This window comes from Chiloscyllium plagiosum, chromosome 7 (genome assembly GCF_004010195.1).
Source record: "Chiloscyllium plagiosum isolate BGI_BamShark_2017 chromosome 7, ASM401019v2, whole genome shotgun sequence".
NCBI lineage: Eukaryota > Metazoa > Chordata > Chondrichthyes > Orectolobiformes > Hemiscylliidae > Chiloscyllium > Chiloscyllium plagiosum.
Window position 1 is genome coordinate 104,058,509 of NC_057716.1, and position 18,316 is coordinate 104,076,824.

Genomic DNA, 18,316 nt, shown 5'->3' on the forward strand with positions numbered 1-18,316 from the left:
CTCCCGGGACAGGGACATAGTTAAAAATCACACAACACCAGGTTATAGTCCAACAGGTTTGTGTGTGTGTATGTACACATATACACCCTCTCTCACAATCACAACCCCCCCACCCCTGACAGACAGACAGACACACAAACCCACATGCACACATACACATATACGTTTGTGAGGTGAATTTGTACTTGCAGAGTTACATTGTACTTTGCTCAAAAACTGCATGAATCCATGTCAGACTCTGTTATCTCACTTTATAGATTAGAATCAATCTAAACGTTATGGCACAGACAGCACACAGGGGGCTAACACCTTCAACATATTATCTGGCTGACACCAATTGTTACAGTTAACCTGAGAATGTAACTTTTAAAAAACAAAGTTGTGATTTACACATGAAAGAAGTGAAAGTACCATGGTATTTGAACAGATGAAAGATTCAACAGACAATCAAGGTATTTTTCAATGTATAATTTCAGTTACATCACACTGTAAATTTTTGCTATAAATTCTGTGCCTTACAATTGTGTCCTCCACAATCACCTGATGAAGGAGCAGCGCTCAGAAAGCTGGTGCTTCCAATTAAACCTGTTGGACTATAACCTGGTGTTGTGTGAGTTTTAACTTTGTACACCCCAGTCCAACACCGCATCTCCAAATCAGGACAGGGACACTCCATCTGTCTCCACTGGGCACAAAGCACATCCCAAATTCACAGAAGGTGCTGTATAAATGTAGCCTCTCCTCCTTTCTTACTCCTGGTAACATTGCACGTGCCCCACCCCACCACCAAAACAGCACAGAAATCAAGGGGGGGGCGTTAACCCTTGACCGAGACTCTGGGGATGAATCTCCAGTGAGCTGGATTTTTGGGGTGTGAAGTTGACAGAGCTTCTGCCAAAGAGCCAGCTCTTCACGGTTTGGAAGATGAAGACTCTGAGGTTTTTGGGCGGGTCTGTATCAAGTGTCCCTAACGGTGGGGGGAGTTGGATCGCGTCCTGATGATGGTGTGGAATGCCCTCTCTCTCTCGCCATCACTTTCTCCAAAGTGATCAGTACCTTGTCTCTGCCAGAGGTACACCGGTCAAGTGATGCTGCTGGGGGTGGAGCTTTGGTACCTTCTCCATCTCCATGGAGACCACATACTGGGTGACATCATCTTGCCATGACAACCCTAAGAAGATGCAAAAAAGACACAGAGGGTTCAAACCAAAATAACCACCTCGGTCAGCAGAGACTTAAATTCATTTCACACTTGACATGCAGTGCAGGCAAGGAACAGAGAGACAGAGTAAGAGAGAGAACACACAGCCACTCACAAAATGCAGAGGAACATCAGTCAACAAATATTACAACTAACGCAGATCAATGACCTGGCGTCAGCATCGGATGGGGACTGATGTCAAGAATTCAGGAAAAGCCCTTTTATCCGGACAGGTGTAAAATGGTGGGACTGACTCCACACAGGGTGGGAGGGATGGATTGTGTGCTTCAGGGGAAGCTGGGGAAAGCAAACGGGGGACAGGATTTCATGGCTACAATGATATCAGTGGTATACGGGAGTGAATGGGAAAACAACACAGAGAGGGGATTGCACATAATGGCAGAGAAGGGAAAGGGTTTGGGACCATTGGGATTGTGCAGAATGGGAATGATTGGGAAAGGGGTTTGGATCTGTTGGGGAATGTGTACAATTGGAATGAATGGGATAAAATTGGTTCAATTGGAATTCTGTACAGTGTGAATAATAGGATAGGGGTTGGATCCATTGGGATGGCGGATAGTGAGAGTGAATGGAAAGGGTTAGGGTCCATTGGAATTCTATACAATATGAGTTATGGGATGAGGATTGTGTCCATTGGAATTGTGGATAGTGAGAGTGAATGGAAAGGAATTTCCATCCATTGGAATTCTGTACAAAGTGAATAACGGGGTAGGTTTGGATCCATTAGGATTGTGGATAGTGAGAGTGAATAGGAAAGGGTTGGGGTCCATTGGAATTCTATACAATATGAATAATGGGTTGGGGATAGAGTCCATTGAGATTGTATATCTTGGGTGTGAGTGAGAAGGGGTTTGGATCCATTGGGATTATGTACTTTGGAGTTGAAAAGGGTGGTGCTGGAAAAGCACAGCAGGTCAGACAGCATCTGAGGAGCAGGAGAGTTGACATTTCAGGCATAAGCCCTTCATCAGGAATGCCTCCTGCTCCTCAGATACTGTCTGACCTGCTGCGCTTTCCCAGCGCCACACCTTTCGACTCTGACCCTCCAGCATCTGCAGTCCTCACTTTCTGCATTGTGTACTTTGGGAGTGAACAGGAAGGGGTTTGGGCCCATTGGGATTGTGGACAGTGGGAGTGATGGGAAGGGGTTTGGACCCATTGGGATTGTGGACAGTGGGAGTGATGGGAAGGGGTTTGGGCCCATTGGGATTGTGGACAGTGGGAATGAATGGGAAGGGGTTTGGGTCCATTGGGATTGTGGACAGTGGGAATGAATGGGAAGGGGTTTGGGCCCATTGGGATTGTGGGCAGTGGGAATGAATGGGAAGGGGTTTGGGCCCATTGGGATTGTGTACTTTGGGAGTGAACAGGAAGGGGTTTGGGCCCATTGGGATTGTGGACAGTGGGAATGAATGGGAAGAGATTTGGGTCCATTGGGATTGTGGATAGTGGGAGTGATGGGAAGGGGTTTGGGTCCATTGGGACTGTGGACAGTGGGAATGAATGGGAAGGGGTTTGGGTTCATTGGGATTGTGGACAGTGGGAGTGATGGGAAGGGGCTTGGATCCATTGGGAATGTGGACAGTGGGAGTGATGGGAAGGGGTTTGGGTCCATTGGGATTGTGGACAATGGGAGTGATGGAAAGGGTTTGGGTCTATTGGGAATGTGGACAGTGGGAGTGATGGGATGTGGTTTGGGTCCATTGGGAATGTGGACAGTGGGAGTGAATGGGAAGGGGTTTGGGTCCATTGGGATTGTGGACAGTGGGAGTGATGGGAAGGGGTTTGGGTCCATTGGGATTGTGGACAGTGGGAGTGAATGTCTCCACCATAACAAAATGATTGGAACAACAATGGATTCTCCTGGATCCTCTGAGATCCCTACCTTGTAACATCAGGTGCTTCAAAACCTGCTGGAGACGCTGTAGGATGGCAGATGATACGTCAAACTGGATCCTGGCTGGTACATTAGAAACCTGGCAGTGCCCAAAGAGTCCATCTACATGAAGAGAGAAATCCTTTCACATTCTTCTCTCAGTTCAGTTCATAATCCACCAACAAACCAGGAAGTTTAACCAAATGTAAAGGCCTACAGAAAGGCGGAAACAGGGAGCCTTGTGATGTGGGAGCCGGGAGTCTGTCCCTGCCTCTGATCCAGAAGCTCTGAGTTCGAGTCCCGCTCCAGGATTGCACGGCCAAGGAGTGAGTGTTCACAATGCGACCCAATCAGATTGAGAATCCACCTTTTGGCACATCTCAATGGCTGGGGGCAAGAGTGGGAGAGATGTGCCAGAAAGGATATTGGGGACTCTATCATCACTGTCCGTGGCTCCAGACTACAACACAAAAAGGTAGAAAATAGGAGCAGGGAGTAGGCCATTCGGCCCTTTGATCCTGTTCCGTCATTCAACATGACCATCCAACTCAGTCCCTGTTCCCGCTTTCTCCCCATGGCCTGTGATCCCTAAGAACTAGATGTAACTCCTTCTTAAAAACCTTGAATGTTTTGGCATCACCTGTTTTCGGTGGTACAGCCTTCCAGAGGCTTCCCACTCTCTGAGTGAAGACGGTTCTCCTCATCTCAGGCCTACTCCGTCTCCTTAGTCTGTGACCCCACCTGGTTCTGGTCCCCTGGTCATCGGAAACACCATTCCTGCATTTACCCCGTCTTGTTCTATTAGGCCTTTATAGGTTTCGACGAGATCCCCCTCATCTTTCTAACTCCCGCGAATATAGTCCAAACTGATTCAATCTTTCTTCATACCTCAGTCCAGCCATCCCAGGAATCAGTCTGGGAATAGACAATGGAACCTGCTTCCACAAGGATTGGTGGAGGTGAGTTGTGTCTATGCATTTGGGGAGAAATTAGATAAACAGGGGACAGAGAAAAATAGAAGGATCCGAAAGATTACTTACCCTTAGGGAAGGATCTAGGACCAGAGGACATCATCTCAGAATAGAGGGGCACCCATTAAAGACAGAGGAGAGGAGGAATTTCTTCTCTCTGTGGGGAGTGAATCTGTGGCGTTCTTTACCACAGAGGGCTGTCGAGGCTGGGTTATTCAGTATATTCAAGGCTGAGAGAGACAGATTTTTAATCAGGAAGAGAATCAAGGAATGGAGGGTACGTGGAGCTGAGGGTTATCAGACCAGCTACATTCTCATTGAATGGGCTGAATGGCCTACTATGACTGATGGCTTTCTGAGATGGCAATGGAGATGAAAAGGAGGTTTGTGTATAGAATCATCGAAAACAGGAGTACCACCGGCCATTCAGCCCATCATGCCAGCCCTGCCACTCAATATGAACCCATGGCCCATCCATTATCTCAACACCATAATCCTCGATGCCCTTAAAGTCAAAAAATCGATTTCTTTCTCAAATATATTGGCCTTCTGCGATAGAGAATCCCACAGGTTCACCACTGTGTGTGAAAATAATTCTCATCTCAATCCTAAATGGTGTACCCTGTAATTGGACATGGTGACCCCTGGTACTGTGTGCCCTAGCCTGGTGAAACATCCTCCCTGTATCCAGTCTGACCAGTCCCGTGCTTCAATGAGATCTCCTCTCATTCTTCACAATCCCAGGGGAATACAGGCCCAGTTGACCCAGTCTCTGTTCATCCATCAGCCCGGCTGTGCCAGGAATCAGTCTGCAGCATTTCCTCCGTGACAAGGCTACCTTTTGTTCGGTAAGGAGACCAAATCGCCACCCAATCATCCACGTGAGAGGATCAGTAACAGTGCAGATGGGCTGAATGGCCTATTGAGGTGTAAAACTCAGTTTAAAAAAAAACACAGCCAATTTAATCAACCTTTATAGAGAATGACCTAATGGGAAGGGAGCGGACATATTGATTGAACAAAGAACAATACATCACAGGAACAGACCCTTCGGCCCTCCAAGCCTGTGCCAACACATTTTACCCTTCCATGGGAATGGTGGTGTAATGGCAATGTCACTGAGCTAGTAACCCAGAGCCTGGCCAAATGCGCCAGGGATACGGGTTCAAATCCCTTCATGAATGGTGGGATTTAAACTTAAATAATTCAGTGGTTAGGGGATGGTATGGTGGCTCAGTGGGTAGCACTGCTGCCTCACAGCACCAGGGTCCTAGATTTAATTCCAGCCTCTGGCGACCGTCTGTGTGGAGTTTGCACGTTCTCCATGTGTCTGTGCGGGTTTTCTCCCGCAGTCCAAAGAAGTGCAGGCCAGGCGAATTGGCCATGCTCAATTGCCCGTTAGTGTTAAGTGCATTAGTCAGAGGGAAACAGGTCTGGGTTGGTTACTCTGCGGAGGGTTGGTGTGGACTTGTTAGGGCGAGGGGCCTGTTTCCACACTGTAGGGAATCTAATCATACTAAAACTGCCTTCACCTACAGGATCTGTATCCCTGTCTTCACACAGGTGTTTCTTGAATGCTGCTCGTGTATCTGCTTAAGCAACCCTCCTCTAGCAGTATGCTGCACGCACTCACCACCCTTTGTGTGAAACACGTGCCTCGCACATCTCTTTTAAACATCGCTCCCTTGCACCTTGAACCTATGCCCTCTAGTAGTTGGCTTCTCCACCCTGGGAAAAGCCTCATACTTCCCACTCGATCCATGCCATTCACAATCTTATAAACATCTTGTGCTCCAGTGAAATCAAACCCAGGCTATCCAAACTTTCTTCATCGCTCAAATCCTCCATACCAGGCAACATCCTGGTAAACCTCTTCTGCACCCTCTCCAAAGCTTCCACATCTTTCTGGTAGTTTGGTGACAAGAACTATACACAATATTCCAAACGTGGCCGAACTAAAGTTCTATAAAGCTGCAGCAAAACTTGCCTATCCTCATACTCAATGCCCCTTCCAATGAAGGCAAGCGTTCCAAAGGTCAATACTGGTCACTCCAGCAACCAAGACCCCACCACCCAGCGCCACCAACATCTTGAGGGGTATGTGTGGCAAGGACAGTATTTGTTGGCTGTCCCCAATTGCCCAGAGGGCAGTCAAGTGTCAACCACATCGCTGTGGGTCTGGAGTCACATGTAGGCCAGACCAGGTAAGGATGGAGGTTTCCTTCCCTAAAGGACATTGGTGAACAACAGGAGTTCACCAATTTATAATGAGACTAGCTTTCAATTCCAGATTGTATTAATCAAATTTAAAATTCCATCAAGCTCCTGCTTTGGGATTTGAACCCAGGTTCTCTGAGAATTAACCCATCCCTCCAGGCTACCAGTGAAATGACATTATTACCGCGTCATCCAGTCCCCACTTTTAAAAACCGCTCAGCAGGGAGCCCTCTAATTCCATACAGGAATGGGACATAGAACAAGGGCACTGAACTCTGCAGCATGGGAGATCACTCTGCCCAATAAGCCAGTGCTCACTATAGAGACAGGCCCTTCATCGCAAACTGGTCCATGCCGACCAAAATGTCCATCCACACAAACCCCATTTCCCTGCACTTGACCCATATCCTTCTAATCCTTTCCTATCCATGTGATTGTCCAAATGCCATTTCTGTACCCTCTCCAAGCTGAGAATAGTTCACAGGTCGGCACAACATTGAGGGCCGAAGGGCCTGTTCTGCGCTGTATTGTTCTATGTTCTATGTATATGTTGTTAATGTACCCAACTCAATCACTTCCGCCGGCAGCTCATTCCATATGCATACCACCCTCTGGGTAAAAAGAGTTGCGCCCTCAGGTTCCCTTTTATTCTTTCCCCTCTAACCGTAAACTGATACCCTCTTGTCCTCAATTCCTCAACCCTGGGAAAAGGAGTGAGTGCATTCACTCTAAACAATGCCTCTGATGATCTTATACACCTCTACATGATCCCCCCTCAGTCTCTCTATGCTCTAAAGAAAAACGTCCTAGCTTGTGAAACCTCTCCCTGTTACTCAGACCCTTGAGACCAGGCAACATTCTTGTAAACAGCTTCCACACTCTTTCCAGTTTAATAACATGCTTCCTATAGCAAGGTGACCAAAACTGACCACAATACTCCAAGTGCGGCCTCACCAAAACCCTGCAAGCGAACTTCCCAACTTCTATACTCAATGCCCTGATTGATGAAGGCCAGTCTGCCAAAAGCCTTCTTCACTGCCCTGACTACCTATGGCTCCACTTTCAGAGAACCATGCACCTGAACTCGAAGGTCTCTCCGTTCCACTACACTCCTTAAGGCCCTACCATTTACCTTGGAACTCCTATCTTAAAGTCATAGTCTATTCAGAGGTTGAACAGGCTGGGGCTGTTTTCCCTGGAGCGTCGGAGGCTGAGGGGTGACATTGAGGTTTACAAAATTATGAGGGGCATGGATAGGATAAATAGGCAAAGTCTAGGATGGGGGAGCCCAGAACTAGAGGGGCATAGGTTTAGGGTGAGAGGGGAAAGATATAAAAGAGACCTAAGGGGCAACTTTTTCACGCAGAGGGTGGTACGGGAATGGAATGAGCTGCCAGAGGAAATGATGGAGGCTGGTACAATTGCAACATTTAAAAGATTAGGAAGGGTTTAGAGGGATATGGGCCAGGTGTTGGCAAATGGGACTAGATTGGGTTGGGATATCTAGTCGGCATGGATGAGTTGACCAAAGGGTCTATTTCCATGCTGTACATCTCTGTGACTCTCATTATCTTCAGTCGGAAATTGTCTGCTCTGTGACACAGACAAGAGAAAAGAGACGACCAAATCACGTCGAGGGTTAGCTGTTCAGATTCTCCCTACCCCCACTGCTTCCCGCAATATAAAAGCCAACTCAACTCTCTCAGTTCGAATGTTCAGAAAGCAATCTCTCATGATTGCTCCTCCAGGCTTGGGACTTTTTGTTGTATGTGGGGGGAAGAGAGATAGAGAGAGAGAGAGAGCGAGCGCGAGAGAGAGAAAGACAGATAGACAGAAGGAAAGAGAGAGAGAAAGAAAGAGAGAGAGAGAAAGAAAGCGAGACAGAGCGAGAGAGAGAGACAGAGCGAGAGACAGAGCGAGAGACAGAGCGAGAGACAGAGCGAGAGACAGAGCGAGAGAGAGAGAGAGAGACAGCCATTGACTGAAAAAGCGACTTGGCAATCACCATGGCAACAGAGCCTCATGCAAATCTCTGCTGAGAGGATGGAAGTAGTGTGTCTCAGACTGTGTGAGGGGAGAGAGTCTCGCTTATTAAACATGAGCAGGCACAAAGGATGAGTCCGGATCCAATTCCCTCAACCCCACCATCTCATGGCCATCCCTACATCGAGGACTCTCCCCCAGACTCCCCGCTCCTCCCCGGTGGCTTGTGTTAGACAAATCGCTGTTCTGTTTGTTCCCTTCCACTGCCCCCTCCCCCCACACAAATCCATCCCCTCTCTCCCACTCCCGGACCGAGTGCTGCAGAGTGAGTCAGCCCCAGTGACGTAGCTAATAGCCACAGCAAGGTTTCCAGGCAATGCCATCACAGCTTTCAGATCAGGAGCCCTTGCGTCACCATGTCAGCAGCATGCAGCCCCCACACCCCCCGCCCTGGGGTGGGGGGGGAGGGATCTCTCAGCTTTTCAGTAACCATGGGAACCTCTGGTAATGCCACTGGTCTGGGTGGGGGGAGCCACTCCCTACACACCCAGCCTAACTCCCCCCCCCCCCCCCCCCCACTGGCCTTACGCTGGTTCAGCTAAAGCACAGTTAGTGCCCAGTGACCCTGCATGCCCACTGCTGGTGTCAGTGAGAGACTCCAGCACATCCCATCTGCCTCAGAATACTTACACAGGAGCAGGCCATTCGGCCCCTTCGAGCCTACTCTGCTATTCATAGAGATGTACACCATGGAAACAGACCCTTCGCTCCAACCCATCCATGTCGACCAGATATCCCAATCCAATCTAGTCCCACCTGCCAGCACCTAGCCCATGTCCCTCCAAACCCTTCCTATTCATATACCCATCCAGATGCCTCTGAAATGTTGCAATTGTACCAGGCTCCACCACACCCCTCTGGCAGCTCATTCCATACACATACCACCCTCTGAGTGAAAAAGCTGCCCCTTAGGTCTCTTTTACATCTTTCCCCTCTCACCCTAAACCTATGCCCTCTAGTTCTGGACTCCCCCACCCCAGGGAAAATACTTTGTCTATTTACCCTATCCATGCCCCTCATGATTTTATGAATCGACCTGATTCAATAAAATCATGGCTGATCTCTGGTCCAACCTGCTCCAGCATCTCTCAATCCCTTTGCTTAATAAAAGAGTGACCACCTCAGATTTAACTTTAATGGCTGAATTAGCGTCAACCTGCATCTCAGGAAGAGAGTTCCAAACCTCTGAGTCTCCAAGTGCGTTTCAACATCTCTCCTGAATGAAGTGAAAACACGCTGGAAATCACAGGGGTCAGGTCGGTCTGGACTCAAAACATTAGTTTGCTCTCTCTCTCTCTCTCCATGGATACTGCCTGACCTGCTGTGACCTTCAGCATTTTTTCTTTCCTGTACAGATTCCAGCAGGTGCAGTAATTTGTTCCTCCTCCCTGAACAGTCTGACCCTAATTCTCAGACTATGCCCCTGGTTCTAGTAGCTTGAACCAGTGGAAATAGTTTATGTCCCCTATCCTTCCCTGTGAATATCCTGAAGACCTCGATTAGATCACCCCTTAACTGTCTAAATTCTAGTGAATAAAGGGCTAATTTGTCTAATCTTTCCGCATAATCTACCCCTCGAAAACCAGATATTATCCTTGTAAACCTGGATTGATCTCCCTCCAGAGGGAAAACAGCCTTCCTGAGGTAAGGAGCCCTGATCTGCTCACAGTACTCTCAGTGGGGCTCTAACTAGGGATCTGTATAACGTCAGTATCCCTACACTCCAACCTTTAGATAGGAAGGCCAGCACTCCATTAGCACTCCGGACTATTTTCTGCACCTAGATGAGAATGGTGCTGGAAAAGCACAGCAGGTCAGGCAGCATTCGAGGAACAGGAAAATCGACGGTTTGGGCAAAAGCCCTTCATCAGGAATGCATCTGCAGCCCTCATTTTTGCCTATTTTCTGCACCTGTTGTGACATTTTAAAGAGCTATGCCCCTGAGCCCCCAAATCTGGACTGACATCCACTGCAGCTAGCTTTCTGCCTCCTAAAGATTACCCTGATCTATCCTTTTCAATCTGAAATGCATAACTTCATACTTGCTTATATTAAATCCCATCTGCCACAGTTTTGTCCATTCACCTCATCTAGCAAGATCCTGATGGAATGTCTATAACATTGTCCGATTGTGCGCGCTTCACGTGGAGCTAACAGCACAGTGCAGAAAGGAGGCCATTCCACCCATCACTCCTGTGCCAGCTCTTTCAAAGAGCCGCTCCCCTGACTCTTCACCCCTGCCTCTGTCAATTTCTCCATCTATCAAATGGCCTTTTGGAAAGTTCGTGATCAATAGGCTTACAGGTCACAGCAACTCAGTGTGCAACAAATGTTGGCTCAGTCAGTCAGGAGCACACTCAAGGAAAGAAAATATTTAAAAAATCCTGTTCATCTCCCCTTCCGCGTGTTTGGTTAACGATGTCTCTCTGGTCAATGCCCCTTCCCCTGCCAGAGGAAAGGGTTTACACCTTTCTGTGTAAGATTACAAGGGGCATGGAAGTTTGGGAGGGGTGGGGGGGGGCACGATAGAAAGCAGCTGAGCCCCCAAGGGTCAACAACAAGGGGGCACCATTTTAAAGTGAAAGGCAGGAGGTTTATAGGGGATTAGAGGAAGTCTTTTTCACCCAGAGAGTGGTGGGGGTACCGACTGGGAGGATAGTTGAGGCAGGAAGTGAGAGAAGGGAAAAGATATAAAAGGGACCGAAGGGGCAATGTTTTCACTTTGAGGGTGGTACGTGTATGGAATGAGCTGCCAGAGGAAGTGGTGGAGGCTGGTACAATTGCAACATTTAAGAGGCATTTGGATGGGTATATGAATAGAAAGGATTTAAGAGGGATATGGGCCGGGTGCTGGCAAATGGGACCAGATTGGGTTGGGTCTGGTCAGCATGGACGAGTTGGACTGAAGGTCTGTTTCCATGCTGTACAGCTCTATGATTCTATAAACCTTTAAAAAGTAATTGTATGAACTCTTGAAGTTTCATTGCATTCGAGTTTTATGGGCTAAGTACTGGAAAGTGCGACTAGCGTAGACAGATTACTGCAGGGTTGATAGGCTGAAGGGTCTCCTTCTGAACTGTATGACTGTATGATCTTTCTTTTCATCCAAGCAAGACCAGTGTTTGTTGCCCACCCCTAATTGCTGTCGAACTGAGTGGCTTCGGCGGCACAGGGGCTCAGTGGTTAGCACAGCTGCCTCACAGCGCCAGGGACCCGGGATCAATTCCAGTCTCGGGCGGATGTCTGTGTGGAGTTTGCAAATTCTCCCTGTGTCTGTGTGGGTTTCCTCCAGTTGCCTCCCACAGTCCAAAGATGTGCAGTTAGGGTACATTGCCCATGCTAAATTGCCTGTAGTGTCCAGGAATGTGCAGGCTAGTTGGGTTAGCTATGGGAAATACAGGGATATGGGGATAGGGTGGGATGCTCTTCAGAGGCTCAGTGTGGACTTGATGGGCCGAATGGCCTGCTTCTATACTGTAGGGATTCTATGACATTGCCATGTTTCTGGCATCACACGTGAGCCTGATCAGGTAAGGATGGCAGATTTCCTTCCCTGAAGGACATTAGTGAACCAGATGGGGTTTCCTGTGACAATTGACATGGCTTCATGGACCTCGTCACTGAGACCAGCTTTATATCCCTAATTTATTAATTAAATGTTATGTTCTGCCGGGGATGGGATTGGAACCGGGCATCCATCTGGGCTTTGTGATTATGAACCCACCTGACCACCACCGTTGCCAGTAAGAGGGTTAATGTGAATGGAATAAACACAAGATGTCAATACTGAAGATTCTATTTACTGCAAGGGATTGACCATCCGAAAGACGCCAATGTGTTTCACTCTCATGCCTTGAACAGAATTCCACACAACAGGATCAAAGCAAAAGAGGCCATGGGCCCAACAGCAAAAACAGAGAGAGGAGCGAGAGAGAGATGAGAGATAGAGAGGGAGAGAGAAAGAGAAATGAGCAAGAGAGAGAAAGAAAGAGAGAAAGAAAGAAAGAAAGAAAGAGAGAGAGAAGCAGAAAAGAGAGAAAGGAGTGAGAGAAAAAGGACTGAGAGAGAGAGAAAGAGAGAGAGAGAGAGAGAGAGAGAGAAAGAAAGGAGCGAGAGAGGGTCTTAGGCTCACCACAAAAAGGTGGAGTGAGCAGAGACTATTTTTAAGCCAGAGGTAGACAGATTCTTCACAAGACAAAGAGGGTGAAGTGTTCTCGGAGGTAGGTAGGAATATAGAGATCTGCCACAATCTTACTGAATGATAGAGCAGACTTAAGGGGCTGAATGGCCTACTCCCCCTCATTTATACTCAGACTGTTCGAGGTGTGAGGTGTTGTCACCATCATTGGGACTAGAATTTAGTTCCTGATTTTATGAATAGGTATTAAATTCCACCAGTTGCGATAGAGAGCTCAGAGGCGTGCGCTGCAGAGTTTTAGCGTTAGCCTCTGGTTTGGAAACTCAGTGGGATTGCCACTGCACCACTGTCCTCTCCTATAACGTGTCCATCCTAACAGCAACCTGACTCAGGTTAGACCACTCTGCCCACACCCCAACTCATTTGTCTCACTGCCTCATCACTTCAGGTATTTACATCCTCATACTATCCGGCCTAACACAGACCCTCCCGGAATTGTATCGATTCTGACAAAGCCTGGAGGCATCCATCCCTGTCAATGGCTTGGCCAATCACTACGCTCTTCCCATGCAGTATAAATTGTTATTCTCTTTGAAACTAGGAATTCTTGCATCGATCCTGATCTGTGCAAGACTGAAACCTTCAACAGCCTGGTCTCTCGCTGAGTGAGACCTTGTCTTTCCCTCTTTTCTCTATCTTTCTTTTCTCCCTGAAATTTTGTGAAACCTAAAACATTTCCCACACGCTGCCTCCTTCCCCTTGACCGAGTAGCTGGGAATGGTGTTGCTGTGGTAACGTCACTGCACTCTGTGATCCACAAACCAAGGCTGAACTCCTTGGACACTAGACGAAGTAAGGCTCCAGGCTTTCATGCCCATTCTGTCTTTCATTTGGTCTTTGTGCTCCTTCCAAACCTCTCCCTGAGCATGACACACGTGAAGAGGCGATTACAATGGGAGTTAATTAGAAGTTAAGCTGGGTCAGGAGGAGAATTGCCTGTAATGCAGACTTCCACCTACACTCAGCCTTGACGATGGTGATCGAGGGGAGGATAAGGCAGAGAAAGTGTGAGTCAGTCACTGAACATACATCACCCACACACCAAACAATCTCATTGCGTGACGTTTCCAAACTCACAGGGGCAAACTGAAGGGTACCGAAACTGCTAAAGCATCTCGATGTTTCAATTCCACATCCTCCTTTGATTAAATACCTTTCAGTTACATTGCCACATGTGGATCAGGTCAAATGTGGGCAAGGAAACCTCCTGCTGGTTATCAAACTAGCTCAAGAAAAATCTGAAAGAACTGGAGATGCTGGAAATCAGAAACCAATACAGCAGTTACTGGAAAATTTGAGCATGTCAGGCAGCATCTTTGGAAAGAAATAAGAGTTAAAGTTTCGGGTCCAGTGACCCTTCTTCTGAACCTATCCACCTCTCCTGACTAACAAATGAGCACTCCTCCATGTTGAACAATAGTTGGAGGGAGCCCTGAGGTGACAAGGGCACAGAGTGTGCTCTGGGTGGGGGATCTCAATGCCCACCACCAAGAGTGGCTCAGCAGCTGTACTACTGATTGAGTTGGTCTGGTCCTAAGGACATCGCTGCAAGACTGGGTCTGCAGCAGGTGGTGAGGGAACCAACAAGGGGGAGAAACAGACTTGACCTCACCCTTACCAATCTGCCAGCTACAGATGCATCTGTCCATATTAGTGTCGGTCAGAGTGACCACCGCACAGTACTGGTGGAGACAAAGTCCCACCATCACATTGAGAATACCCTCCATTGGGCTGTGTGGCACTATCACCGTGCTAAATGGGACAGACTTCAAACAGATCTAGCAACTCCAGACTGGGCATCCACGAGGCACCGTGGGCCATCAACAGCAGCAGGACTGTACTCCAGCACAATCTGTAACCTCATGGCCCGGCATATCCCCGACTCAACCATTACCATCAAGCCAGGGGATCAACCCTGGCTCAATGGAGTGTGCGGGAGGGTATGCCAAGAGCAGCAGCAGGCATAGCTGAAGATGTGGTGTCAATCTGGTTGAAGCCACCAAACAGGACTGCTTGCCAAACAGCGTAAAGCAGCAAGTGATAGACAGAGCTAAGCAATCCCACAACCAACAGGTCAGATCTAAACTCTGCAGTCCAGTTGCGAATGGTGGTGCGCAATTAAACAACACACTGGAGGAGGCGCCTCCACAAATATCCCCAACCGCAGCGCTGGAAGAGCCAAGCGCATTAGGGAAAAAGATAAACTGGAAGTTTTCGCAGCAATCGTCAGTGAGAAGTGTCGAGTGGATGATCCATCTCGGCCTCCTCCAATGCTCTCCAGCCAATCTGATTCACTCCATGTGATACCAAGAAACAGTTGGAGACACTGGATACTGTAAAGGCTAGGGACCCTTACAACATTCCAGCAACATTGTGTTCCAGAACTTGCCTCTCTCCGAGCCAAGCTGTTCCAGTCCAGTTACAACAATGGCATCTACCCGACAATGTGGAAAATTGCCCAGGTATGTCCTGCACATAAAAAGCAGGACAAATCCAACCTGGCCAATTACCGCCCCATCAGTCTACTCATGCTCATCAGTAAAGTGATGGAAGGGGTCATCAACAAAGTGCTGGTAAGTGGCATTGACACAGCAATGAAATGCTCAACAATGCTCAGATTAGACTGTGACAGGACAGGATAGACAAAACTTCTGAACTCCTGAGCTCAGGTGAGAGTGACAGCCCTTGACATCAAGATGACACTTGTTTAGATGTGACATTGAGGAGCTCGAACGAGACTGGAGCCAATGGGAATCGGGGGAAAACTCTCTGCTGTTTGGCTAATACTCTGGGGAATGGTGCACTGTAGCACATATCCTGACACAAAGGAAGGTGGTTGTGGTCGTTGGAGGTCAGTCATCTCAATTCTGGGGTACCTCTGCAGGCGTTCCTCAGGAATGACATTTTCTAATCAATTTGTTCAGAGGCGTGGTTACACACCTCGAAACTCGAGCCTCCTGACTCACCTTTTTGCATTTAGCCTCCCTCCAATTTAGCACTCTCACCCAAGGGCCAGTTTAATCCATTTCCATAACTCTCGTACAACACACAGAATTATGATCATTGCTCCCAAAATGTTCTCCCACTGAAACTTCGATCACATGGCCAGTGTAAGGTCAAGCAAGATCCCCTTCCCTGGTTGGATTATCGACATACTGTTTCAAGAAACCCTCTTGATATACCAAATAAATTCTGCCGCCTCGAAGGCCCAGGCATAAAGGGAGTCCCAGTCGATGCTGGGGAAGTCAAAATCACTGTCTGTTAAAATTACAAGCCTGTCGTTTTTACATCTTTCCATGATCTGCCGACATATCTGTTCCTCTATTGCACGCTGGCTGTTGGGAGGCCTATAACATAACCCCTCTCATAGTGACTTACCTCCTTTATCCCTTATCCCCACATGGCCTCACTGGATGAGCTCTCCAAGATGTCCTCCCTTGGTGCAGTTGTGATGTTCTCTGTATTCAGTAGTGCAACGCTCCCATCCCTTTTTTTACATTTCTCTCTGTCACATCTATTTAAATCCTCCTGACCTACACGACCAAACCTCCCTGCCAGGATGTTGGTGTCCCTCCAGCCCTTCTTGTACAGGTCCATGCTGCCCCGCACGAGACCCTAATGATCTGCATATCTGAAGCTCTCCCCCCTACACCAGCTCTTTAGATTAGATTAGATTACTTACAGTGTGGAAACCGGCCCTTCGGCCCAACAAGTCCACACCGACCCGCTGAAGCGCAACCCACCCAGGCCCATTCCCTTACATTTACCCCTGCACCTAACACTACGGACAATTTCCCATGGCCAATTCACCTAACCTGCACATTTTTGGACTGTGGGAGGAAACCGGAGCACCCGGAGGAAACCCACGCAGACATGGGGAGAATGTGCAAACTCCTCACAGTCAGTCGCCTGAGGCGGGAATTGAACCCGGGTCTCTGGCGCTGTGAGGCAGCAGTGCTAACCACTGTGCCACCGTGCTGCCCACAAAAGCCATGGGTTCAACAGTATTTCTGGCCTCAGTAACAGGTGACACAGGAAGTAATCCTTTGATTACAACCTCAGAGATCCTCCTTTTCAACTTTTGACCGAACTCCCTAAATTCCCATTGCATGACCCCAACACTCTTCCTGCCGATGGTGTTAGTACCAACGTGGACCAACACCCTCTGGCTGCTCACCTTCCCCTTTCAGAATATCCTGTGCCCAATCAGAGACATCCTGACCTTGGCACCAGGGAGGCAACACACCATCCTGGAGTCTCTCTCACAGCCACAGAAATGCCTGTCTATGCTCCTGACTATAGACTCCCCTATCAATACTGCTGACCTACACTTTAACCCTCCCTGTCTACAATGGAGACAATCACGCTGCGGCTTTCACCTCAGAGGTCATCCCCTCTAAACTCATCCAAACCAGAATACCTGTTTGAGAGGAGAGTTGCCACAGGGGACCCCTGCAGCCTGCCCCTCCTGGTGGTCACCCATCTATATGGCTGAACCTTTAGTTTGAGCACATTCCTGAGACTCCTATCTAGAAAGCTCTCTCTCTCCGGTATGTTCCTCAGTGAGGGGCGGCATGGTGGCACAGCGGTTAGCACTGCTGCCTCACAGCGCCAGGGACCTGGGTTCAATTCCCACCCTGAGCAACTGTCTGTGCGGAGTTTACACATCTCCCCGTGTCTGCGTGGGTTTCCTCCGGGTGCTCTGGTTTCCTCCCACAGTCCAAAGATGTGCAGGTCAGGTGAATTGGCCATGTTAAATTGCCCGTAGTGTTAGGTGAAGGGGTAAATGTAGGGGAATGGGTCTGGATCGGTTGCTCTCCGGAGGGTCGGTGTGGACTTGTTGGGTCGAAGGGCCTATTTCCAAACTGTAAGTTCACTTGCTGCTCCACCTGCAACCAACCCGTGTGATCTGAGAGAAGCAGCAGGTAGACATGCTTCCTGTAGACATAGAGAAGTGATACCTATGATCTCCCACACCTCACAGGAAGAGACAACCACTCACCTAACTGCCATTACTAGCCCTCTAGTAACAGTTGGATTAAAAAAGGATGTATCTTAACCTTGCTGTACCTTAATGCTGCTTGTTCTCCTCAGTAAATCCTAATGCTCACTAATGCCGCACTTTGACCTCATCCGCAGCACTTTGACCTCACTGCTGAGGCTCTTCTGTTTCGATGCCACAACCAAATTTCCACCAACTCCCCCCCATCTCTTTATTTGATTCGAGGACGGAGGGAGGGAGGGAGGGAGGGAGTGATCGCTCCAGTAACGTAAGGCGTGGGTCTCACTGCTCTTTGATGTGCATCTTCTCTCCTTGTATAAAAGGTTAGAGATGGGGCAGTATTTACTGATAATCAGTGTTCAGCACCATTCACAGCTCCTCAATGACTGAAGCAGTCAGTGCCCAAATGCAGCAACGAGGCATCATTCGGTCATGGGCTTGTAAATGGAGAGCCATATCTGTGCCACACAAACGCAGGGCAGGACAATGACCATCTCCAAGAGTCGTGAACCTAACCATTGCCATTTGATGTTGCCACCAACAGCAGCTTTGGGAAGCGACGCTCGGCAGAAAGTGAGCTGGATCAACTAGATCAGAAGTACAGCTCCAATAGGGTGAAAGTGAGGACCGCAGATGCTGGATATCGGAGCTGACAGTATGTTGCTGGAAAAGCACAACAGGTCAGGCAGCATCCGAGAAGCAGGACAATCAACGTTTCAGGCAGGAGTCCTTCATCAAGGAGGAGGCTGGGAGCCGCGGGGGTGGAGAGATAAATGGGAGGGGGCGG

At 48.5% G+C, this 18,316-nt stretch overlaps 1 protein-coding gene across 1 annotated transcript in view; it reads right to left on the reverse strand.

The window, feature by feature from the left end:
• Nucleotides 1-624: 624 nt before the first annotated feature.
• Nucleotides 625-18,316, reverse strand: part of LOC122551952 (receptor-type tyrosine-protein phosphatase-like N) — a 21,747-nt gene continuing 4,055 nt past the window's right edge. The window contains exons 3-4 of the mRNA XM_043694523.1: nucleotides 3,108-3,221; nucleotides 625-1,171 (exon numbers count right to left, since the gene is read on the reverse strand). Coding sequence (XP_043550458.1) covers nucleotides 1,050-1,171; nucleotides 3,108-3,221 — 236 coding nt within the window. The 3' untranslated portion in view covers nucleotides 625-1,049. The remainder of the gene's footprint in view (nucleotides 1,172-3,107; nucleotides 3,222-18,316) is intronic.